This window comes from Lissotriton helveticus, chromosome 1_1 (genome assembly GCF_964261635.1).
Source record: "Lissotriton helveticus chromosome 1_1, aLisHel1.1, whole genome shotgun sequence".
NCBI classification, from domain to species: Eukaryota; Metazoa; Chordata; class Amphibia; order Caudata; family Salamandridae; genus Lissotriton; species Lissotriton helveticus.
This window is the reverse complement of record NC_136057.1, coordinates 2,072,914,399-2,072,941,873: the sequence shown is the minus strand read 5'-3', so window position 1 is coordinate 2,072,941,873 and position 27,475 is coordinate 2,072,914,399. Positions and strand designations below refer to the sequence as shown.

The window sequence follows — 27,475 nt, the reverse complement described above, 5'->3', positions numbered from 1 at the left end:
GACTTAGAGGTTTGTGTCATGCATGTACAATGTTGCATTGTGCAAACATGATGCTACAGGAGGTCATCCTGCCCAGCAAGGACTTGCTGTGCTATACTGTGTGACAGGGAAAGGGCAAGAATGTGCTGCACTGAAGTTAGTACCGCTCAATCAAGCAGCCTAGCGCCAATGCAGGCACCCCTGCACCATGGTTCAAGTGTGCCTCTTTGGCATGCAGGTTTGTTTTTGAGCAGGAAGGGGCGCCTTCCTGCACACAACCAATCCTGGGAGGCATATTCCTCTTTCTGTGAGTGCTGCATTCATAAGAGGAAGAAACTAGGAGAAATAGAGATATTTCTCCTTGCTTTGCCTCTCTTGGGAAGGTGTATGTTTTTTAACACATCCCCAGATTGATAAGTTCTTGTTAACCTGGTAATGCGTCAAAATCCATGGGAGTTGCGTGGGAACACCTACACAGGGCAGAGTACTGCAACACTGTGATTTGCACTGTCTTGCATTATTTCAGATTTTTGAAGCCAGTCAGAGCCACTCAAAGTGCCTTTGTGTGGCTTCAAAAATCTGAATTAGATGTTTGTCACGCATGTACCACTTTCCGTGGGGCAAATGTGACACAACATCTCTCATAAATGAGGCCCTAAGTGTGCCTGCCTTCCATCTGGCTCTTGTAGCAACACTGACTACAATATGGTCATTGAAACGTATTACAATATTCTGTTCAGCGCTAGAATTTGTGCTGCAAATGATCAACTACAGAGATTAATTATAATATATCCTACTATATGAGCCCCCTCGCGGCCATCGCACGCCAACACAACCTGAACATCATCTCCTACGCCGACGACACCCAGCTGATCCTCTCCCTGACCAACGACCCCGCCACCGCCAGAGCCAACCTGCACGAAGGGATGAGAGACGTAGCCGAATGGATGACGACCAGCCGCCTGAAACTGAACTCAGACAAGACGGAGGTCCTCATCCTGGGCTCCACGCCCTCCGCCTGGGATGACTCCTGGTGGCCCCCCGCCCTGGGCACCGCACCCAAACCGACGGACCACGCACGCAACCTGGGCTTCATCCTGGACTCCTCCCTCGCCATGACCAGACAAGTCAACGCCGTCTCCTCGTCATGCTTCAACATCCTGCGCATGCTACGTAAGATCTTCCGGTGGATCCCCACCGAGACGAGGAAGACGGTCACCCAAGCCCTCGTCACCAGCCGACTGGACTACGGCAACGCCCTCTACGCCGGAACCACCGCCAAACTCCAGAAGAGACTCCAGCGGATCCAGAACGCCTCGGCGAGACTCATCCTCGACATCCCCCGACGCAGCCACATCTCCGGACACCTGAGAGATCTGCACTGGCTCCCGGTCAACAAGAGAATCACCTTCCGGCTCCTCACCCACGCGCACAAAGCCCTACACGACCAAGGCCCGAGCTACCTCAACAACCGGATCAACTTCTACACTCCCAAGCGCCTCCTCAGATCAACCAACCACGCCCTCGCCGCCGTCCCCCGCATCCGAAGAGCGACAACAGGAGGAAGATCCTTCTCCTACCTGGCCGCCAAGACCTGGAACTCACTTCCGACCGAGCTGCGCCTGACCCAAGACCACCTCTCCTTCAGGAAGAAGCTCAAGACCTGGCTGTTCGAGCAGTAGCGGCACCCCCCCCCTCCCAGCGCCTTGAGACCCTACGGGTGAGTAGTGCGCTCTACAAATGACCTGATTGATTGATTGATTGATTGACTAACAACCTCTGAACAAAATCCCCAAAATTCTTCTTGTTATCTTCCTCTAACTCTCACCTACACATCGTCCTATATAATACCAGTGTTTGAGATGTTCAATCTGTGAATCGAGCGGTCACCAACAACCAATAAGACTGTTCAGAATGAGGGAGGCTCTTTACTCATGGCCATTCATAATTGTTAGACCTGGCATCCTTGGCGTGGTTTCCTCCTATCATTTTGCCTCTATCTCCTGTATTTTTGATGCTGTGCTGGATTTCGTTTTTGCTGGTTTAGATGCTTTGGACACTCTGCCACTGCTGATCAGTGTCAGAGTGTAAGTGCTCTCTGTGTAAATTGTTATTGTGATTGGTTATCCATGATTGGCATATTTTTATTACCAAGAAGTCCCTAGTAAAGTGCACTGAGTGTGCCAGGGCTGGTGATTCAAATGCTACTAGTGGGCCTGCAGCACTGATTGTGCCACCCACTTGAGTAGCCCTAAAATGGTGTCTCATGCCTGCCACCGCAGTGCCTGTGGGCAGTCTGTGAACTGCCATGTCCTCCTGGTCAGTGTCCCCACTGACCGGGCCTAACCCTTCCCTTTCTGTGCACATTGGTCACCCCTATGGAAGGCCCAAGGTACCCTCTTGGGCAGGGAGCGGTGTATGTGAAAGGTAGGCCATGTACCTGTGCAGGTGACATGCTCTGGTAGTGGATTACAGCCATTTTCATGTTTCACTATTGTAAGGCTATCTTGCTCCATAGGCTATCATGGGGGATGCTGGCTACAGTGGCTACCAGCATATCTTCCCATAGGAGCAAGGTAGGACATAAAAGTCTGGTATCCCTGAACTCAGAATTTAATAACACATCTTTTAGGAAAGGTGTTTTTTAACTCCTGTGTTTGAGAATAGCCCTTTTTAGAAAGTTGCTGTTCTCTTGTCTGACCTTTCTGTGTGCCTTGGCCTGTTTGTGAATTGACTGTCTGGTTTGAGCGTGACAGGAGGCTGGCTGAGTCAGCCCTAGGCTGAATGACTGCATCTGCATCTTGAGTGGTGGGAGGGGTAGCACCTGGGCCTGAATAGGGCTGTGCCTGCCTTCCACAATGCTGGCTCCACCTCCTGCTGCCCCTCACTCAGAAAGGAAAGGAGAAGCCAGGAAAACAAAGTGCTCCAGGAACACCCAGAACTAGTTCAGACCGGGCTCAGAGCCCTCCTGCACAAAGGGAACAAATATTTTTATGGGTATAAGTACAGGACCCCTGACAACAGAAAATTAGATCGTCCTGGAATCAAAAAGGAACCTCTGCCAAGGAGAATGCTGAAACTGAAGAAGGAAGACTGTCCTGCTGTTGCTTTGCTGGACTGACCTGCTGTTGCTTTGCTGACAAGGAGAGGGGAAGGACTTTGCTTTGTGCTGTGTCCCCTTGCTTGAAGGAATCTCCAAGGGCCTGTTGTGAGCTGGCTCCCTGTTATGAAGTCCCAGGTAAGCATGGGCGGATTTTGCTAATTGGCAATCCGCAAAATTGCGTATTTACGGATTCGCAATCCGCAAAATCCGCGAACTCTCGCGAATTTGCGGATTTTTTAATTTTTTTGTGTTCGCAAGGATTTCTGCCAGTTTGCGAGGATTTTGTACCAGTTCGCAAACGCGAACTTACTTTTCGGGTAGCAACGGTCGCGAACATGTTGTTTCTACATCTGGTTCATCACAGCACCCTCTGTTTCACCACTGCCACCCTCTGTTTCACCACTGCCACCCTCTGGCTCACCCATGTCACCCTCTAGTTCATCACTGTAGATTATGGGTGGAAAAGCACACCTGCCCTGCCTCAACTGACATAAATGAATTAGGGGCTGATTAATGTGTTACTGAATTTGAACTTCCTGGCTGGAACCTGCTTCCTTATCTGTAATTGCTTTCTCTGAGCCTGCTGTGAGGGTCAGAGCAGGGTCATAGAATAGTTGCAAGTCGGCAACTGAACTCTGAAGGGGCCCCTCAGGAAGCACAACAGGGAATGGTTACTAATGATAAGATTGAACTTTTGCACCTGCTGAGTGCTTTCAGTTTTTGCAAAAATCCAAATATCCAGCAGCATCCACAAAAAGTAATCCTTCCAGGCACTACAGGGAATGGTTACTAATGATAAGATTGAACTTTTGCACCTGCTGAGTGCTTCCAGGTCAAGATCAAAATCAAAGTGACCAGCACATGAAGAAAGCACTGAGAGGAGCCTGCTGGACAGGAACAGGAAGTTGGAGACTGTGGGGCACTTCCTTCCTCCCACCCCCTCCCCAAAATGGACTCCTTGCAAAAAAAAGTGCAGGCAAATGTCAACCTGAGGAGTTATTCTGATAAAAATCATATTTTTCAAGGTTTATGCTGCCTGCTGGTGGATTTCTTGTGCGAAATTGCAAATTTTGCAATCTCGCAATTGCGAGATTGTTGCTGCCAGCCGCATCTACGTTTTCGCAAGTGTTTACTCCCGCGAAATGGTATAGTATGCTAGTTGGCAAGTGCGACCAAGCAAAAAAATCCGCTTCGCACGGATTTACGAATTTTTGGTAAGTTCGCGAGAGTTCGCGGATTGCGAATTTACCGAAAATCCGCAAAATCCGCGAGCGGAACGGATTTTACGCCCATGCTTAGTCCCAGGAACAAAATGACTTCACCCCAGCTTTCCTGAACTCTATTGAGAGAGTTATGTCCTTCCTGGAGTGCTTGGCCCATGTGTGGTGCCTCTGGAAGTTGTACCTGTGTTGGGAAGCTGGAAACCAAGCTTTTAAAGAAGTTTCTGCAAGTTATGTCGCAAACCCGACTGAGCGAGAAAATTCCCGCCGCTACGAGGACCGAGATCGTCGCAGCGCCTGTCGCCGCTGCCTGAAGACGTTGCACCCTTCGTTAGTGGGAAGATTTCCGCCACTGCGAACATCGTCGCAGAGCCTGTCGCCGCTGGGTGAGATCACCGCATCACGTCGCTGCGAGAATCATCGGAGAGCCATCGCATCGAGGAGCTGCGAGAGGAAGATCGCCGCTGGATCTTGCATCGTCGCTCCAGAGATCGTCGCAGCCCCTGAGAATCATCGCATCGTGCCTTTCCGAGCATTTTGCTACGGAACCTCCGCACCGGAATCCATACAAGTCATCGCCTTCCTACCCATACAGATCGGATTCATCGCTACACGCCGCTAAATCCAGCGGAATTGTCGCTAACGCCTCCCCAGGGTCTCAGGAGTAACGCAACACTTGTTTTCCACCGCAACAGCTTTTGTTTTGGAACTTTGTCACATTTAAAGGTACTGTTGGTTAAACGTGACGCTACTGTGAACTTTTCACGCAACTGTGGATTATTTTAACGCTAACATTAAGAACTCTTTTGCAACCCTATTCTTGAACTGTGTATGTAGGATTTTTGTCGTTTTGATCTTGTGCAGTTTAGGTTAAATACCTTTATTTTTCTAAACTGTTGTGAAGTCAGTTTGTGGTGTTTTCACTGGGTTACTGTGAGTTTTGGTACAAATACTTTACACATTGCCTTTGATAAGCCTTGACTGCTCGTGCCAAGCTACCAAGGCGGTGAGCAGGGGTTATCTCAGAGGGTTTCCTCCTTACCCTGACTAGAAGCAAGGGTCCCTATTTGGACAGTGGTACCTACCCCTGCCAACTAGAGACCCCCAGTTCTAACAATAATGCTTATACTGTGAGAGATGTTTTGATAGGTTGTAGATCAGTCTGTCTAATAGCTGGAGTGCCCAACAGCCTTCATGCCCTGATGTACTATTTAGAAAGTGTGAGAGGGAGATAGAGAGAGAGGAAGAGGGAGAATAAGGGAGATCACAAAACTAGTTATTTTGGCTGAAGAGGAAATCTGTAAACAGGAAAGAAGGCCTTCTCAATCTGATACTTCACTGGGTAATATAAGCAATGTTGCCCATATATAATGACTTCCCTAATGCAACTGATTTGTGAGCAAACATCTTTGAAACTGGATCATGCTGTGGAAAGTTACTTCGATGTTCACCTATCCCAGTGGCTCAGCCTTGCAATGCAATCAGTATATCTCTTTTTCAAACCATCTGGCTATTAAATAAAATCTTTGTACTTTATGAATAGCCTACCTGTGATTTGGTCTCCTGCCTTAAATGTAGTAGGTGATACCAAGATGCTATAGGGAGCAAGTGATTTCTGTGGACGGTAGCCTCCATGAATAGGTAACATGTTATCACAGGCCATGCTGACCTTTCCATCCGGATAGCAGAATACATTTACAAAATGCACTGCACTCAATAAAAGTGCAACGGAGGTGTAGGTGTTCATCTGAAAAATCAAAAACATATTGTTAACTATTTTATATGGGTTCTAACATGCTTCATTTGAATTGAAGGTCCTCATTTCTTCATGATTTAAACTTGAAAATAGCATTATTCACAAACTTTAGCAACATATTTGCAAGCATCATTGAATAACTATTTGGTAGAACACAGTATCTTTCCAATCCTCAAGTAAAACATTTTTGTAGCACTAAAGTGCGGTATTGTTTTATGTAAAATGTCGAAAACTACGGTTGTTAAATTGCAGCATTCCACCATCAAACCTACAAGAAAATGTTTACAAAAACACTATTGTGGCACAGTAACGTGGACTATACAACAGAGAAAAATGTTGATATGTCTATCTGAATTTTTAATGTGGCTCAAAACCCTTTTTTCCACAGGCGCACACTCTCAAGGGTGTGGCTTCCATCGGTGCCTCCTGTGGGGTATCACAGGGACCTAGGTGCTTGAAGGGCCACTGAACCCTGATTATTGTTGTATTTTATTATTCGACCAGAAGTCAGGGGACATTTCCTTCCTAGCTCTGGGTTCTATGAGGTACTGCCTGTGCTACAACACGCTAATTTGCAGAGCAGTGTGTCTGATCAGCAAACCAGCTTATGTGGGAATATATGGAGTTAAGATATACAATGGAAAAACTCCATGGGTAAAGAAAAAAGGGAGTTTGACCCACTCTTCTATGCCTCTGTGCAGGAGATCTCCTGACTGGGTGTGGTATTCTCCTTTAGGAGTGGAAAGACTGAAGAATAGGTTAGAAACTGGTCGATGTCAATGTGGGGTGGTTCTATTATGAGTGAGTTAGTTGCAGCTGACCATTGAACAACCTGGCTGACATAGGCTACTCGTATCAATAATAAACACCTCTTGGTTGTCTGACAAATAATGACCCGGTGTGGGTGTCTAGTGGTTCCTTTGACTTTCTGTGTCTTTCAAAGGACACCCTGTAGATTGCTCTAAATGCTCAGACCCTCCTGAGTTGTATGTGTCATGTTCTCAGTGGCATCCTTGTCCATGCTCCTCCTTTGCTAATGTAATGCAGGCACATGAACAAAGTATTTCTGAATGTACTATGAAATTGAGGGATTACAAGGTGTATGCAACACAGGAGCAAAATGTTCGACAATTTCACAGAAAGTGTAGCAAAAACTCTAAATTTAGTAACGTAGAATTTCTTCTGCAGCACCACAAAATGGCATGAACGGCAAATTAATATACGCAAATGTTTTTGATAACTGAACTTCTTTTATTTACCTGTAGAGTTTATGTATCCCCCTAAACTACCTTGGTGCTATTAGAATTAAAATTGAATAACATTACTTACAAGGAGAGCCCAACAGAAGAGATGGGTGCTCAAAGCCTTAGCTACTGAGAGCAATTAGTGATGGAGTCAAAATCTAAAGGGAGGGCATTCCATAGAGGTCACAAACTCTGTAAACCATGCAACTGCACCATGAAGGATGTGAAGCACTGAACCTTAGCAGTATATGAGACTGGAGGTCTTTCCAGGACATGGGTACCAGAACACTGTAAATAAACACAGTGTCCTCTTTGTGAAAAGCCATAAAAATCATACAGAGGGCCTTCAACTGAATGCAAAGGTCAAGAGAAGCAATAGAAGCAAGCGCTGGGACCTGATCATGTGTGTATTAAACTGCAGACTCGCCTGGTGGCCACTTTCTGTAGGTATTTCAATATGTTGATCTAAGACGTAGGGAGATCAAGGTAGATTGAACTTTAAATAGTGTTCCACTACAATCTCACCTGCAGGAAATCTCTTATGTCATACTTTTGCAATCTAGGCATCAAAGAAAAGATATTGATCAGGCAAGGTAAACACGTTTTTATCTATGTGGATAGAAATAAGCAGTGGTCCAAACTGGTCTGAAAAAAAACTGGTAGACAAGCAAGTGGTATATTTGCCAGTACCAAACACCTTAGCTATGTTAACATTAAGCATCAGTTGGCTGTTGGGTTTATCAAGACCTTGCCCCTTTGCAAAGTCTTGCAAAGTGACACAAAGGTCTTGGTAAAGTGCTTACTTAATCGCACCAATCTTTTGTGTGCTGGAAAATTGCCCTTTGATAGTTTTAACAGTGCTTTGCACTGTTTGTGCTAACTCTTATCAAGGGGGTGTTCCATTTCTATTTACAATACTTTAGGCATTCTAACACTACCACCAATAGTCTTTGATGCAAACCTAGATCTACAAAGAGTATCAGACTTAGCTTTGTGTAAAAAAAATACCTCCTCAAGGCAGGTGCAGTCTGAGAAATGTTTTAATTCCTCCAAACATTTCAAATGTAGAGCACACATCCAGATTGCAAAAATGTTAAAATAATTACTAACAGTAGGATTTGGTGTACTGGAGGAACTGTGGTTGCTGTGCTGCGATATGTTTTTGTAAATCTGTCCCAAGGTGCCTTCCATATTGCAAAGGGTGTCTACTTTGACTACTGATCAAATTTCAGCAAATTTCAGCATAAGCTGGGTGTCGTTAGCATAGGAAACAGTCTTACAGCAATGAAAGATTGCACTTTCCCAAATGCTTAATTAACAGAGGAAAGATTAACTGAGTTGTTAGCAGATGTCATGTGAATCCTGAGATGGCAACATAGGTCCATTGTACACATGGTTCTCATTTGCACACCAGGAGCATAAAGCCAATCACTTGCCTTAATGTTACAGTTGAACCACTGCTTTTGCTGTTGGAGAACAGACTTGTTAAAACATCATGCTGCTTTACCCTCCCTCCCAATTAGATAGATGGATATGATTTGTAAAGAAACACTTTCAGAGAGTCTTGTTAGGGTCTGATTCTAATCCAGATTTTTACTGTTGTCAATTATTAGAATCCCTGGTCGACTGGACCTTTTATTCTGCTAAGAAATGTAAAGGGGAACCATCCAATTCATTATAACTTTATCTGAGACCAAGTCAATCCAATTCAAAGAACCACTGACTAGGAAATACATTTTGAAGGTTTATTACAAAGCCAAAAATAACAGAACGTACAGGCACCACAACAAGAGGTTAAGAAAGTAAACTAGCACTAATACAAACATAATTCTACGCATTAGACTTAGGCAACTCAAAATTATTATCAGTGTAATTTCTAAAAGCTTCAGGCAAATAAGAACAGTCCCTGCTTGAAGTCTTGACTGCATTCGCCTAAAAGAAAAGGAATATTAGTCTGTCCCTACACTAACACTAAGGTGACATCCCTACTTAGCATTCCCACCCAAGCAAGAGGAAAATGTGTCAGCAGTGAAGACTTCCTAAGAAGTACACTCACTTTCCATGGGTAAGTAGCCTAAGCTACAGAGCTCATTCTAAGATGCTCCTTGCTTCCCCTATAGCCTTCTCCTCTGAGTCTGCCCCAGCCTGCCCTCCACCCTCAGGGTACTGTCCATAATACAAAATCCCCAAAATATTAAACACGCCCTAAACACACTCCTTTGGCAGGTCTTCTCTCTGGTGCTTTTCCAACAAAACTTTGACTGTATCTAAAACCGTTGGTGTGTCCTTGGGTCCCAAGCACCTTCTCCACGAAATGGAACATCTTTACATTCCTTTCTCACTCCTACTGTACTCGCCTCTACCATCCTAACTCCTAAAACAAATGCTTTTCTGCCTAACGAACATGTGTCCTTGCACCTGCAACAGGAAGCCTGTGTGCCAATCGACCTTGCACATACACAAATCTACAATGGAAAATTCAACTGAGAAAAGGAGCCTTCAGGAGGAAAATAAATTTCGGCCAACAACGTTTAGCCAAGCTAAGTAAGCAGAATTAGGGCTCTATTGTTGCTTTCATACAATCAGGCCTTTACCCTTAACACATTTCTAAAATACATTATAAGCATTACATTCAAAATCATTCTTAAAGCTTTACATTTCTCACGTGAATAGCAACCCTACATGTGCAACTTTTAACATGGTGCACGTTAATCCTAATGCAACATCTTACACGTGAAAAAATAATTTCTGCACTACATAAGGCACATTCTTGATTAAGCATTACATTAGTCGATATGAATACTCTAGACATTCTAACATTATTTGATTAATTACTACATTTCTAATAATTACACGTTAATACAGTCCTCTAAATTTGCGGGTGCAAACTACCCATGATTATGACGCACCCCTACAATTCTCAAAATAACATGGCGCTCTATCACTGGCCCACTTTGATGACCTGTGTCATCACCAAATTACACCATCCTTGGGGAAAGAACCGATTTCAACAGAACTTGTTGCCATTCTTCCACGCCTAAACATCCCCATGTTTCTAAGATTTCTATATTGGCTGTCCAGCAGCCTTTCCATTCTTCTCTCTTGCTGTCTCAATGACCTCTCAAGCCTGTTGGACCTATACCACTTACAAACTCTAAACAAACCCCGCATTCCAATCACACAAGCCACAACTATAATAAGAGGTGTCAACACAAAACCAAGGAACCCTTTTCCCAAGCTTGCAAACCAACCACCCACTTTACTAAATCCTTTACCAACTTTCTCCCAAACGCCTTCCTTAGTCATATCCTCAATCTCATGATGAATCGTAGTGATATTACTTATATATCTCTCCCGATCTTTGCTGTTGTCTGTAATATAAGTACAACACTCTTGAACCTTCAAAAGTGTACAGACTCCTCCCTCTTTTGCCAAGAGGACATCTAAAGCAAGGCGATTTTGTAAAACCATAGTCCTTATCGACAACATCTCTCCTTCAACCAACACCAACGGCTTAGCTGTATTCATTGACAGTTCATTAACAACAGTCGCCAACCTCCTGATTTTCACATAATTCAAAATCACTCCCAAACTTGGTATCATTGCTCCACAAAATGCCTCCGACTGCTCCCACACTTCCTCTCCGTCACACCCTCACATGCTGTCCTCCTTCCAAAAGCTCCAAATCTTGTACATGATAAATCTTAGGGAAAATTATCGCCAAATAACACGTGCCATACCATTTCGCAGGCAATCTCACATAGGCATTCCTCCCACAAACACAATACACAGTCAGTATCACTTGCACCGTACCCTGAAAAAAGTTCTTAGCTGAATCTTCTATAGTGAAAACATGATTGCATGTGGTCTGTCCTAATTTAAGATTCTCATAATACGTCTGTGGACGCCTTATGCATAACTTCCTTTTCTGCTTTTCATCCAGTGCTATCGGACCATAACTCCCTTTCGATTTGTGCAACTTCTCTTCATCTGTCCAAGCTACCCTACCTTCACCTGAATCTTGTAACTGTTTTTGCTTTCTCTATCTGTCTTCTACTTGATCAATGAACCGCTTTTCTACCTCTGACAACGAACATGTCAGATTATGTTGATGTGCATAAGCTGTATCTAACTCTGAAGTAGGTATGAAATATTTTCTACGTCTATCATCTGTCTTGTAATAATCATACTTATTCAAATTCTTATAACCTGGTACCCCAGGAAGTACTGCATCATAATTAGAAAATAAATACTCAAAATGACTTCGTCCATGAAAAATGCTAAGCAATATACTACAAGAAATACCATACGTCAATGGAAGGTGATGATATCTAATTCCCTCATACACTGAGGCAGGCAACTGCATACACACATAACAGTCCTTCGCATCCATCGCATCAATATATTCATACAAAAACTCAGCATAAGCATTCAGCTTAAAGTCACTCCTAGAAAGATCTATGTGAAACCTACGGCTCTCTTCTAATAGCAACGCTCTTTTATCTCCTATTTTGACCTCTTTCTTGCTCAGAGTGGTAGGCGTAAGTGTTCCCTGTACCCCCACTGCCTGCTCGTGTGGGGCTAAATATGAATGAATGAATGAATGAAATATCATTTGTAATGCGCAACTATGCCCAGTGGGCGTCAAGGCGCCTAAACCAAATAAAGAGCTGTTAGCAGACAGAAACAGAGCCTACTGGTATGCCTTAATAAAGAGCCAAGTTTTCAATGACTTCCTAAAGAGGTCGAGGGAAGGAAGTAGTTTGATTTCAAGGGGGAGTGAATTCCACATCAGAGGTGCCAGTATGGAGAAAGCTTTGCTCCCCCATCTAGCCTTCTTGGCTCTGGGAATTACCAGTTGATTAAGCTCGCTGGATCGTAAACATCTGCTCGGAACATATCTAGTGAGTAATGAACCAAGGGCATCAGCCGACCCTGCAGTTAGAGCCTTATATGTAAGGCAAAGGAGTTTAAAAGTGATCCTTGAAGGAATGGGGAGCCAGTGGAGGTTCTTCCTCGCTAGGGTCATAGATGCCAACCAGGGCAAAGCGAGGGCAAACCGCGCTGCAGCGTTCTGTATGACCTGCAAACGCTGAAGCAGGCCCTTGTTGGCCCCGGCGTATACTGAGTTACAGTAGTCAAGCCTTGAGCCAACAAGGGCAATCACCACCTGTTTCCGTGCCTGTGGGGACAGATAGTGCACGATCCTTTTCAGGGTCTTGATGACACCCCAACAGGTAGCCACCGTTCTGTTAACCTGAAGCTCCATGGAGAGCTGGGTGTCAAAGATGACACCTAGGTTCCTGGCAGATTGTGTAGGTATAGGGCAGCTACCTAAAGAAGGAGGCCACCAATCACCTGACCACATGTCCTGGTCCTTGCCAAAGACCAGGACCTCTGTCTTGTCCCCGTTCAACTTTAGGGAGTTAGAGACCATCCACTCTGCAACAAGTTGCATGCAGGCCCTAAAGTTAGAAGCAGTTTCACTTACAGAGTGGGTCAGGGATACCATAATCTGCGTGTCGTCAGCATACGACACTACTTCCATCCCCTGAGATCTTACTAGTCTTGCAAGGGGGGCCACGTAGATGTTGAACAGGGTCGGACTCAATGCCGACCCCTGTGGCACCCCACATTGCAAAGACTTAGCAGGGGAGAGGTATTCACCTAGCATGACACGCTGCTCTCGTTGATGTAAAAAGGAGCTCAGGAGGCTGAGCGCCGGTCCATCTACCCCTGCCTCCCTTAACCTAGATGTTAAAGTCAGGGGAGAAAGGGTGTCGAAAGCTGCTGAAAGATCTAGCAGCACCAGTACGGTGGTGAGACCCAAATCTACTTTTCTGCGGATGTTATCCATGACTTTCGTCAAGGCAGACTCCGTGCTATGCAGCTTTCTGAAGCCATGTTGGGACCCGTCCAGGAAACCTGAGGTGTCAAGGAAGTTTGAAAGATGGAAATTCAAATGGGTCTCCAACATCTTAGCAGGGGCCGGCAGCAGAGAGATGGGTCTAAAGTTCTTCAGCACTCCAGGGTCTAAGGTGGTCTTTTTCAGAAGCGGCTTTACGATGGCTCTCTTCCAGAGTGACGGAAAGATACCCTGTTCCAAGGCTCCATTCATTACTTCAAGCATCGGGGGAAGAATGATCTCTCTGCAGTTCTTAAGTACTTTCAGAGGAACTGGATCAAGTGGGGATGAAGATTTTGTTTTATCCAACAGGCTATTAAGATCTTCTAGAGAGAGGGCAGGGAAGTGTTCAAGGGACTGAGGGGAATCTTTATTCCAAGCTTCCAGTCGTGTAATTTGCGAGGAGTCCTCCGAACTAAGCAAGTTCCTCTGCGACTTTAGGGCTATGTAAATATCGTCTATCTTTTTGTAGAAAAAGTTTGATATGTCATCACATAGCTCCTGGGAAGCAACTACTGGGTCAGGAACCTGAAGAGAGCAAAGGGAGTCTACAATTTTGAAAAGCTCTTTGGAGGATGTTAGAGAACAGGTTAGGTTGGAAAAATAATCCTGTTTTTCCTTGATGACTCTCTTTTTATACTCTCGTAGTAGGCTCTTATAGCCTTCTCTATCTTTGTGATCCCAGGATTTACGCCAGCCACGTTCCTTCTGTCTGCATTTTTGTCTGAGAAGCCTCAGATCGGCAGAAAACCAGGGGGCAAATGGCTTCTGTCTAGCTGCAGATTTCAAGGAGGGGGGGGCTAGTTCGTCAACGGCTCTGGTAATGGCATCAGTGAATTCTTGGGCCGATTCATCCACCTTCCGCTGAGTTGAAATACTGATGTTACGAATAAAAGGGGCATGAAACTACAACTACTAGAATAATGAAAACTATCACTCCACCTATAAGGTGGAGTGATATTTTTCAGAAGCCCTTGGCTTCTTCTCCTAGCTAGTGAAATCCACACCATACTCTGCTCCTGGCACCCTTGGTACTTTTAGTAATATGTTTGTTCATACCCCTGTTTTCCCCCTCTGCTCAAGATCCAACCACCTCCTTAGTTGCTTTTTCCCCCTCCCATACCCATCCTCCCCCCAACCGATCACGCCACATTGCACTGACCCCTCATGAGCCACATCCTCACTCCAACCCCATATCATCTCACCTACTATCCTGGTCATAGCATGGAGCTCACAGGCACACATACCTACACCATCATCTACCCCCCTGACCTCTCAAGAAAAGCAGCCAAACGATTCAAGCACAATCTGATAAAACTCCACCCGGAAACACTCATCGCTGACCTCTATTTCTCCATACACAACGGTAACACAACATCTGATATCATGTTTCACACGAAACGTAGAGCACAATGGAGGAGAGTATTCTTTGCCTTATTTATGATCTCATCCTCTAGGAAAACCGCGCATGGTCTAGTTATTTATATCTCCTCCTCCCAGCTCTTCCAAGGGACAGCAACCATCACCATCTACAAAAACGGAACAATCCTCATGCAATCCACAGACCGTAGCTTAAGTCTCCTGGATAACATCTTCCACAATATTAGTAAACAAAAATTAGTAAGCAAGTGGCTAAGCCCCATACTGCCACCCAAGCTACTCCCACCACCATTACTCAAAATATCACTTCGCCAATCCCGTCCGACAGCCACGCCCTTCCACCTCAACGCCCATTACGAGCACCAGCTTCTTTCACTACCTCCTTCCAGAACACCTCCCCAGCACATCACACGTCACCTCCCCAAACCCTTCCCCATCTACGCTACCCTACTTCACCGACCACTTCCCACACGGGAGACTCATGCCTTTCTCACGCCAACTAACTCACAAACCGTACTTCTGCAGAGCACGATTGAGACAGCATCTGCACCCCCTATTGAGATTAATTCCCCTCCCTGCGCAACCATTGATCCCCCACCACTATCATCATCCCCCCCATAACCAACTCTACCGCTACATCACCCTTGCTGCACAATGTTACTTTTAGCCGGCACTCTCCCCATCACAATCCACCCCCCCTGGCCAGACGCTGCTACATAATAGGACACCCCACTACCACTTAGATAACACTCTGACCGTAGACCACTCATTGCACCTGAGTATACTTCCATTACCACTATCCCAGCCTGCCACACCCACAGCTCTTCCAAAATCAATTCCTTCCCATAATAACTCAACCCGTCCAATTCGAAGCACCAATTCGTTAGCAGGGAGTGATCTCTTTTCTCTTCTGTACTCTTACAAACCCTCTCTTGCGATCCCCTTCACTACCACTGCACAGGCTATCCCCACCATCCCACCGAACCTTCACAGGACCTCTAAACAAAACACTAGAGGAATCATTAACTACAACTTAAGAAGAGTCCTTCTCATTCAGGACCCCTCTCCATCCCCCTTCACACCCCGTCTTAAATACATACTCCTAAACTGTAGATCGGCCTCCAGACACGCAGCGGACATAGCTGACCTCATTATCTCACAAGATGTGGATCTAATATTGTTAACTGAAACCTGGCTTTCGGAATCATCCTCACCAATCATCGACATTCTAGTACCCCCAAACTATGACATCATCAGACTGGACAGAATCGACAATACAGGGGGTGGGATCACTTGTATACATCGTAGCAACATCTCTGTAAACAAAGCTATATCCCCGTCATTCCCTTCTTGCGAATACATGTGCCTCAACCTCTCCAGCAATGGCAAACCACTATGCTCCTTACACTCCATCTACCATCCACCAGGTGACAACCTTACCTTCACCGAACACTTCATGGATATGGTATCTATGAACAATGGACATCAAAATACCCAGATATTCCTTGGCGACTTCAATCTCCATTGGAATGACCATACTGATGCAGTGGTCAATAGCCTCAAAAATGTCCTCGATGATCTAGACCTCATCCAAATTTTCAACAGCCCTACACACAATAATGTCTCTATCCTGGATATAATAATCTCCAAAAAAACTCAGTTCAGCTTGAGTCGATCCAACCCTGTGACTGGTCTGACCATCACATCATTAGATTCCTGATCAAGGAAACAGTGAAATTTAACTCTGCTGAATCCACAAGACCAAAAATTTGGAAAAGAGATCTAAAAAATGTCAACCCTAACCTACTTCCATCTTCCAGCCATAACTTGCTTTTGCCCCCATCAGGTTCTACCGAAGTCCAGATCTCACCAATCACTACCTCAATGCCATGACCTCCTTAATAAACGAGGTAGCCCCACTGCAACTAAAGAGAGTATCCGTAAAAAATTCTAAGCCCTGGTATAATGGTCTACTCAACGAAGATAGGAGGTCCCTCAGAACTGCGGAATGCAATTGGAGATCAGTGCCATCTGCCAATCATCTCATGATACTAAGGAAAAAGAGAAATGCATATTTCAGACAGATCAAGCGCACTTAAGCAGACTTTTTCAGCCACCAACTAGATCAAGCAAGAAATCGTCCCAAAAAACATTTTGAACGAATCAAAACCCAAGCTAACGTTGCACCTCAACAGCTACAAGACTTAGCTGGCCTTCAACCCAACTGCAAAGATTTCTCTGCCTTCTTTACTCAGAAGACCGACAACAAGAATGACCTCCTCAAGGATTTAATCTTACACTCAGAATGGAATGTACGAAGTAATGCTTATTCGAAAACCACCCCTACACTTTCAACGTCACAACTCCAAATCCCCACAAAGCTTGACCTAAAAAATAATGCAGCTTGGTCTTCCTTTGCTACTTATACTGAAGAAAATATATATATAAGATTCTTACTGCCCTGAAGCCTGCTAATCATTTCATCGATCCCCTCCCCGCAAATGCTGTTAAAGACTTTTCGCCCCTGCTCCTGCCTCTCTGGACCAAGATCATTAACAGCTCTCTTCAACAAGGCTGCATCCCGGATACCCTCAAAGTGGGTCAAGTATCACCCATCCTAAAGAAACCCACGGCGGAGCCTACGGACCTAAACAACTATCGCCCTATTTCCAATATTCCTACATTGGCCAAATTATTGGAAAAATGTCTTCACATCCAACTGACAAGGCATTTTGATCATTTTGACCTTCTTAACAAACACCAATCAGGCTTCTGAGCAGGTCATAGTATCAGCCATGACTCACATAATTGATGATGCGCTACAAATCCTTGATCAGAACGGATCTTGCCTACTGGTCCTACTAGACCTCTCATCTGCCTTTAAAACCGTCAAACATGAGAACTTGATAAAGCTTCGAAAACACAGAATGGGTCTATCTGGGGCAGTGCAAAACTGGTTTACCTCTTTTCTACAAAATCAGACACAAAAATTCAAGGTCAACAACTCCTTGTCAAAACCCGTCCCAGTAACGTTGGGAGTCCCGCAAGGGTCCTCACTTTCCCCGACATTGTTTAATCTCTTTATGGAACCTCTCACCGAAATGCTACACGCGTCTAATGTACAATATCACATGTACGCTGACAACACACAACTATACCTTAAGATCAACGCCATAGAAGACATCAAACTGCTTAACTTAACTCTTGGGAATACCCAGTCATGGCTGGCGGAAAACCACCTCAATTTGAATGCCCAAGACACCGAATTCCTTCTAATAGCTCCTCCTGCCAAAGTCCCCAATGTTCAACCAACTATTGTGGAGTCGGCGAAATCCTTGGGAATAACCCTTGACAGTAACCTCAATATGCAAAAGCAAATCAGCAATGCAACAAAGGGAGCAAACATCCAGATAAACACACTGAGGAAGCTGAAACCCTTCCTTCCAGCCAATGATTTCAAGCAGGCAGTTCAAGTTCTAGTTATTCCCAGAGTAGAGAATGGAAGTGTCTCTCTGTGTGGCCTTCCGAAAGTCACAACTGCACCTTTAAGAGCCTCAATAAATGCTGCTGCAAGACTCATCACTGGCTCTAAAAGAAGGGCCCACATCTCCCCAGATCTAAAATCCTTGAACTGGCTACCATTGGAAGCTAGAAATCATTTGAAAATAGCGTGTATCACGCACAAAGCCCTGCATCACAAGGCACCAAGCTATCTGGCTAGGAAACTGACGATTTCTGGTGGGTCACGGTCCTCAAGAAGTGCGGAAAGTCTACTTCTGAAACCCCAAAGATTCAACAAGAAGAAAACCTACAAACGATCCTTCTCAGGGATGGCGCCCAGGATTTGGAATGCCCTACCCTCAGAAATCAGACTTAACTCTTCTGCTGCATCTTTCAAAAAGGAAGTAAAATCGATTCTCATGGCAAAATTCTCCTGATCATAACCTAAGGAAATTATGATACCATAAGTACCAGCACTACTATGCCTCACTATGACAATGGCCCATTAGAGTTACTAATCATCATTTTTATCCTGCACCGGACTCAACTGTATTTTTCTTTGTTATACTGTACAGCTCCATTGCTCTATAACGCTATGTATACCTGTTTAACTCACTATTAATTAATGTATAAGGAACCATAATATATGTAAAGAGCTCTGATACCCGCAAGGGTCTTGTTCGCACTCTATAAAACGTTCAAAATAAATCAATAAATAAAAAATCCAATTCACGATAACTTTATCTGAGACCAAGTCAATCCAATTCAAAGAACCACTGACAAGGAAATACATTTGAAGGTTTATTACAAAGCCAAAAATAACTGAACATACAGGCACCACAACAAGAGGTTAAGAAAGTAAACTAGCACTAATACAAACAATAAAAAGCATTAGACTTAGGCAACTCAAAATTATTATCAGTGTAATTTCTAAAAGCATCAGGCAAATAAGAACAGTCCCTGCTTGAAGACTTGACTGCATTCGCTTAACAGAAAAGGAATATTAGTCTGTCCCTACACTAACACTAAGGTGACATCACTACTTAGCATTCCCACCCAAGCAAGAGGAAAAGGTGTCAGCAGTGAAGACTTCCTAAGACGTACACTCACTTTCCATGGGTAAGTAGCCTAAGCTGCTCCTTGCTTCCCCTCTAGCCTTCTCCTCTCCGTCTGCTCTCAGTCTGCCCCCAGCCTGTTCTCCACCCTCGGGGTACTGTCCCTGATACAAAATCCCCAAAACATGAAACACGCCCTAAACACACCCCTTCGGCAGGTCTTCTCTCTGGTGTTTTTCAAACAAAACTTAGACTGTATCCAAAACCGTTGGCGTGTCCTTAGGTCCCAGGCACCTTCTCCGCCAAATGTTTACATTCCTTTCTCACTTCCACTGTACTCACCTCTACCATCCTAACTCCTAAAACAAAAGCTTTTCTGCCTAACGAACGGGGAATCACCGTCTAACCTGTGGGGGTGTAGCGAAGCACCTCTGACCTGTTGTTGTTGCTGCCGTGGGATCTGGAACCCTTGAACTTCTGCAGCCACTTCTCGCCGCACCCACTTCGCGGGTACCGCTTCGTGGTCCCTGCTACCCGTGAAGGACTCTGTCTGCCTGGGGAGCCGTCTGCAGCTGCTGGGGGCTGAGGGGCGGACACACGAACGCACCGAACGCTGCAGGGACTCCAAGTACCAGGAGTCCCTGCCTGACCCGTTACAGCTGGTCACGCGTTCGGCTTGAAGCCCCGCCCACACAGCTTGCTTGCTTAAAACTGCCCTGCCAAGAGCTACAGTTGGGATTCACCGTCTAACCTGTGGGGGTGTAGAGAAGCACCTCTGACCTGTTGTTGTTGCTGCCATGGGATCTGGAACCCTTGAACTTCTGCAGCCACTCCTCGCCGCACCCGCTTCGTGGGTGCCGCTTCGTGGTCCCTGCTATCCGTGAAGGACTATGTCTGCCTGGGGAGCCGTCTGCAGCTGCTGGGGGCTGAGGGGGCGGACACACGATCACGCCGAACGCTGCAGGGACTCCAAGTACCAGGAGTCCCTGCCTGACCCGTTACCGCTAGTCACGCGTTCGGCTTGAAGCCCCGCCCACACAGCTTGCTTGCTTCAAACTGCCCCACCAAGAGCTACAGTTGGGAATCACCGTCTAACCTGTGGGGGTGTAGCGAAGCACCTCTGACCTGTTGTAGTTGCTGCCGTGGGATCTGGAACCCTACAAAATCCCCTAAACATGAAACACGCCCTAAACACACCCCTTCGGCAGGTCTTCTCTCTGGTGTTTTTCAAACAAAACTTAGATTGTATCCAAAACCGTTGGCGTGTCCTTAGGTCCCAGGCACCTTCTCCGCCAAATGTTTACATTCCTTTCTCACTTCCACTGTACTCACCTCTACCATCCTAACTCCTAAAACAAAAGCTTTTCTGCATAACGAACGGGGAATCACTGTCTAACCTGTGGGGGTGTAGCGAAGCACCTCTGACCTGTTGTTGTTGCTGCCGTGGGATCTGGAACCCTTGAACTTCTGCAGCCACTCCTCGCCACACCCGCTTCGTGGGTGCCGCTTCTAGGTCCCTGCTACCCGTGAAGGACTCTGTCTGCCTGGGGAGCCGTCTGCAGCTGCTGGGGGCTGAGGGGGCGGACACACAAACGCGCCGAATGCTGCAGGGACTCTAAGTACCAGGAGTCCCTGCCTGACCTGTTACAGCTGGTCACGCGTTTGGCTTGAAGTCCCGCCCACACAGCTTGCTTGCTACTTATTCCATCTCTCCACCCACTGCACGGGAGCGCGCGGGAGCAGCCGGGAGAAGCCCAGGACAAGGGCGGGACTGTCTGGGGCCGTCCGGGGCGGGCTGAGACTGGGCTGGGCCACCCCACCAACAATTGGGTCCGGAACAATTAACGACAAAAGACTGTGAGTTAAAAGCGCACCGTTTAGCATTGTCATAGCAGTCTTATATCTAGTCTACGTACTCAGTACTAAAAGCATTGCCCTTTACGCAGTAATCACCACACTAGAATTTAATTATTTATTTCCTTGTTGCTTAAGCTGTATTATCCTCCAGTTACATACCCGACGATACCATGAGTAGACGTAATACCCTAGGGAAGACTACATTGGTGGGAGGTGCATTGAGGGGAACCTTTGATAGCTTCATTACTAGGGTAACATCAGAGTTGGAAAAGGAAATAGTTATGGCAGAAAAACGCCTTTCCACGGAGCTTGCACATAAAAAGCGATCCTCGCTGGGTGCCATTAGATTAGTAGTCACCCCTCCGAGTTCCAGTATAGATAACGAGCATAACAGCCCCATTGTACCCAACCGATTCAAATATCCCCAAATGAGGCGGAATCAAATTATACGATTTTAGAAACTTCAGCGGATACATCTATCGAGATAGTACCATTGGTAACTCTTGAGATGGACACCTCGAAAGTACTTATCTAGCACATCCAAAGACCCAGGTCCCACTTTAAAAAAAAGAATGCGTGGTTATGATAGCAAGGGAGATAGATGCGCAAAATTATCAAAAACATCGCAGAGTCCAGTAGGGAATAAACGTACATCCACAAAAAAGACAATCCCTGAACAGTCTCTCCCGTCCAGAGTTACAATAAAAGAGCTGATGGGGAGCATGGAACAGCTGATTAAGTCATTGATACTTCCGCAGGTAGAAAGAGTAAAAAGAATGGGTGATCAATTAGGACGAATAGAAGCGGAAGCGGTAATACACTCAAAATTGATTGGTGACATAGGGCATAGTAAACACGTAACTCCTAGTCAGGAGGACACCATATCAGGACAGATATTAGCCACTGGGATGATAGGTAGGGATATTAGTTCCGCTCAAGGACAAAACAATCCAGTAGCCCAGGACACAAATAAAGGTGCGGTTGTTAGTAGGGGGGAGAGAAAAGAAGCAAAGGATTGAAAACAGGGTACCTAATATTGGGCCCTCCCCATAAAAACGTAGCAGAAAAAATCTAGATAGGATAGATTTACCACCCGAGGCGGCACCATACGTAGTGGTTTTAACTGGAGTGCCAGAACTAATGGAAGGAAAAGACGAAGATTACCATCAGTTAAAGAATAAAGTAATCTTTTGGTTGTGTAATAACAGACCACTACCGGCAAATTTTAATGGCGAAATCCTTAATGTTAGGAGACTGGAATGGGTGGGGAAGAGACCAAAGGACCTTAGAGGGGACATCATCTTGGTCAATTTCAGGGATCTTCGAGCTGTGAGATACATCAACGATTGGTACTCTGCGGGAGGGAAGGATGAAATTGCAACGCACGACCTAAGTTATTTTTATCCACAATCCATGGTGGATTATTCCACTAATTCTCGCGTTCCCTGTGGTCCTAGTTTTACCCATTATGGTTTTAGTATCCCTACCTCTAACCGTTTCTCCGTGCTACATGGTATGGAAGGAGTTGACTGACTTCCAACACAGATTAGCGGGGTTACCTCTTGTGAAAATCAGCCTGCTGCTGTAGAACACATAAAGGCAGCTAGTTTAATTAATCATCTGGGCTTAACGGATCACCCTAGATCTCAAGGCACACGTGGTAAGGGACGGTTGAGGGTAACATTCTGGAATATATCGTGCCTTTGTTCTAAGTTAAATAACCCGATCTGGGCAGATTTAATTAAAAATATAGATATTTTATGCCTGCAAGAGACTTGGTCTCTGGACGAAATCCATATTGACGGTTTTAAAACATATCATGTCCCAGCAGGTTGTTCCAGCCATGGGAGGCACAAAGGGGGGCTTTGTGTCTATGTTACAAACCTAATGGGGACAGCAACGATTAAAATGATGAGAACGTGTAGTCAATACCAGATTATTGTCATGAAAGCATCTCCCAAGGTTGAGCTAATAATTATCAACATGTATAACAATCTAGAAGAGGCCCAAGTAAGTGACATGGTCTGTGCCCTAAATGGGGATGTTATGAGCATGACCGATAATTCACGTAGGGAATCCATTGTTATATGGGGCGGTGACTTTAACCATAACCTCTGCCAACAGTTCTTGAGCGGATGTGGCAACTACGAGGAAGATGGTACTGAACACCAGCCCCATTTCGCCCATCCTAATGGGGGCGACTCCTTTAACGAGGTGATGGCTACCCATAACTTGGGTTTTGTCAACAGGTTATGTACTCCTACTGTGGACTTTAGCCCCACTTTTGTGGGGAGAGGGCACAGCACCCTGATTGACTTTATTGCTATTTCTAACAGCCATGCAACCTGGATAGCTGACTTCGTAACTCACGCGATAGGAATCAGTGATCATCTCCCACTTAGCTTTTGTATTCTACACCCACAGGATAAGGAACGTTCACTGCTAGAAAGATTAGCCTGGACTAAAGGATGCGCAGTGGGTAGGCAAAACGGATACGCCATTAGATGGGTGAAGAGCGATCCGGAGGTTACCAATATAAAAATAATTAAGGATGCGATCTTACCAATCAAGAAGTGTCTACAGGAGGAGACTTCACATTCAGATACATTGGACTCCTTTGCAGATATTACCAGGATAATACAAGAAGAAAAATTACAGCGCCCAAACAGAGATCCTAAAACCTGTAAGAATAGTTGGTTTGATTCGACTTGTACAAAGGCTCACTCACAATTGAAAAGGGCCCTCCATAATGCTATGAGAAACCACGAAGAAGTAAAAAAGTGCAGGAAGGAATATAACATAGCTAGAAAGATCTGTAAGCGTAAAATTAAAAATAAGGCTTGGTCTAATCTACACGGGGCTTCGTTAAAAAGGGACAGTTCCTCTTTCTGGAGAGCAGTCAATGTACCTTTTTTTAGCCCAAGGGATAATGCGAGAATTGAGGTCGCGATAACAGAAGACACATGGATAGACTTCTTTTTAGAAGTCTATAATCCAGGAGGGGTTAATAAAATCGTAGCTATGGGGCCATTAACCCAAGAGGCTACTAAAAAATTTGTGGAAATTAACATAATTATCAGCAATAAAGAAATTATGGAAGCTATCAAACAAAGCAAGAGTGGCAAAGCTCCAGGCCCTGACGGCACCCCAATTGATCTATTCAAGCACACAACAGAACTATGGTCCCCATTGCTTATGCGAGTGCTTGAGGCAAGTTGCAAACTGGGTCTAATTAAAACCTGATCTGATTCTGTAATTATACCTATTTTTAAAAAAGGGGATCGCGAAAACCCCTCTTGCTATCGCCCCATATCCCTTTTAGATTCGTTCATGAAAGTCACGGGCAGGGTTATACTGAATCGCTTGCAGCTATGGGCAGTAGATGAAAATATATTATCCTCGGTACAATATGGGTTCAGGGAGGGGCGGGGTACTTTAGAGCAGGTTTTACATTTTCCCATGCTATTAGGAAAATATACGCAGGTAAAGGACGGCAAATTGTATGCAGTGTTTGTCGATCTTAGCGCTGTATTTGATTGTGTAACCACAGCCGATTATGGCAGATTTTAACAGATATGAAGGTGGATGAGGTGTTAATATCCTTTTTAAGACAACTTTATGCAGGCGCTAGGGCAAAAGTGAGATACGGGGTCAATGGGGAATGCATTAAGTCGTTCCATGTGAAGCGAGGAGTAAGGCAAGGCTGCGTACTCGCCCCATTTCTTTTTTCCTTATATACTAACGATCTGGAAAAAGAACTGGTGGCTAAGGTTAAAGATTCCCCGCAGGTAAACCATAAACAGATTGTGTCGCTCTTGTATGCAGATGATGCCGTGATAATGGCTAGAACACAAATAGGCCTACAAACGGCATTAGATACATACATACATTTTATGGATAACAGGGGCCTGAAACTCAATGTGACTAAAACGTCTGTCATGACCTGTGGAAGACGAAAGAACAGAGACTGTTCTCTGTTCGCTGGGAAAGAGAAAATTGCACCAACTAAAACTTTTTCCTACCTGAGTATCGTATTAGAGGATTCAGGTTCCTGGGGTCAAGCTATCAGAAGTAGGTCATTAATGTTCAAAAGAGCTATGGCCGCACTCATGATATTTGCCCAAAAAATGGGGAAAAGACCCCCTGAAATCCTGTTAAAGATCTATCGGGCTAAGTGCATAAGTACTGCCATCTACGGGGCAGGCGTCTGGGGAATTCACGACTCCTCATCTATTCAAAAGGTAGAAAATGCTTTTTTAAGATTCATTTTAGCCATTCCTCAAAGTTCTTCTGTTTTTAACTGTCATTCGGAGCTGGGCATGCGGTACATTAGCGATCTGATTAGTATGCAACCTATATTACTATGGCACAGAGTTAGGACTTCGCCCGATCTTGTATTAAACAGAGACATCATTTCTGACTTGATGGGCTTGGACAAGGCTATCAGGATACCATGGCTGTCCTACATTTGTAAGTTTACTAACGATCTGGGGAGACCAGAGTTTTTGGGACATCTGGAATCCTTGAATAATATAACGAGGACGGATTTAAAGTTGCTCTGTTGGAACCACCTAGAATCATTAAGGTTAAGTTTAGAAATAAACAAAAAAACAGTACTGCAACATCAACTTACCTTAGCAACGTGTACAATTCAACCTTATTTAATTTGGTGTCTAGATGGCTTTGACAGATATTTACTGACAAGATTTAGATTTGACGTATTTTTTCGCCTAATTACATTTCCTACTGTAAACAATTGGTCCAGATCGCTTTGTAAGTGTCCGTGCGATTACACGTCAGACCAATCTACCCTGCATGTGATATGTTTCTGTAAATTTTATGCTGTAGAAAGGTCTAGACGGATAAAACCACTTCTAAAAAAACAAGGGACCTGGAGACAATGCTGCTCGGCATTGTTGTTTTTACAATCTTTAAACGATGTATACTGTGTTGCTACAATGACAGGCTTTTAAAAAAGCATTTTGAGGAAAAGGAAAAGTTTAATCAGTTTTTAATATTTATGTATTTGGTTTTAAAAGTTGTACCTATGAAATTTGACTGCTTGTGAAATTAATTTGCTGCTTTTATGATTTTATATTCTGTGAAATCGAATAAAGCTTTTCTACTACATCTCCTAAAACAAAAGGTTTTTCTGCCTAACAAACATATGTCCTTGCACCTGCACCAGGAAGCCTGTGAGCCAATCGACCTTGCACGTACACAAATCTACAATGGGAAATTCAACGGAGAAAAGGAGCTTTCCCAAGGAAAATACATTTCAGCCTACAACATTTAGCCAAGCTAAGAAAGCAGAATTAGGCCTCTATTGGTGCTTTCATGCAATCAGGCGTTTACCCTTAACACATTTCAAAGCTACATTATAAGCATTACATTCAAAATCATTCTTAAAGCATTACATTTCACACATGAATAGCAAGCCTACATGTGCAACTTTTAACATGGTGCACATTAATCCTAATGCAAATCTTACACATGAAACAATAATGCCTGGATTTCTTAAGGCACATTCTCGATTAAGCATTACATTAGTCTTGAAATGATATGAATACTCTAGACATTCTAACATTATTTGATTAATTACTACATTTCTAATAACCCCTACATTCTCAAAATAACATGGCGATCTATCAGTATTAAAAGGGCTAACGTCAGGAATCAATGAGGGAGCCAGGGTTTGAGGACTGCTACAAAATGTTCTGTGAGGTGTATTCCTTTAGGGCTTTGGTGGACTGACCTTTGGAGACTGGGTCACTGTGAGTAGCAGGCGAGTCCAGGTCAAGGGTGGGACTTCCGGCTCATGACAGGCATGAAGGTTTAAGGATGTTGTCTGGCACCTTTCTGCATTGTATTGTTATTCCACTTGCCATATTTTTCATTCATGATTTCCCATCCCCACACTTCTTTATTTTTGTCATCTGCGGTTCTTTGGTTACCTGACTTGTTTTGTCTATTATGCTTCCCTAGCTCTTTGGCTTACGTTTTGGCTTTATAGTATGCATGATGTGTTTTACTCTAGTCCTTCCCTGCTCAGAAGAGCTCTGATCTATTGCCTGATTCTCAGACACATTTGCTTTCCTCCCACATGAATGACAAAGGTTGACTGTGGCCTCCCTTTCCGAAGCCTTTGACAATTCAATATAGCAGAAAAAATGTGTTATAATCTTTGAGTGTGTGCGAAGAGCATATGATGCATTGTTATTTTGACAGGACATAAATAAGTAAATATATAATATGATATGTTAGTCACAGGAAAAAAGAATATGTACATTGTTACAGTCAAAGAGGTGAGGGGTTAGTAGTTAGACATTTGTAGGAAATCCGCCTTTTCTGCGTAGTCACTCTGGTTTTTTTGCCTTTATGCTGGACCCTATATTTCTGCTGGCTGTCTTTGCCCCTGCTAACATACAGGGTCATGCACCAAGACCATTGATGGCATATCATGTGGGTTAAAATG

General features: G+C 44.6%; 1 protein-coding gene across 1 annotated transcript in view; it reads right to left on the bottom strand.

Moving 5' to 3' along the window:
* LOC144776444 (putative ferric-chelate reductase 1) overlaps positions 1-27,475 on the bottom strand; it is a 321,596-nt gene that overhangs the window by 267,439 nt on the left and 26,682 nt on the right. The window contains exon 2 of the mRNA XM_078659268.1: positions 5,851-6,049. Coding sequence (XP_078515394.1) covers positions 5,851-6,049 — 199 coding nt within the window. The remainder of the gene's footprint in view (positions 1-5,850; positions 6,050-27,475) is intronic.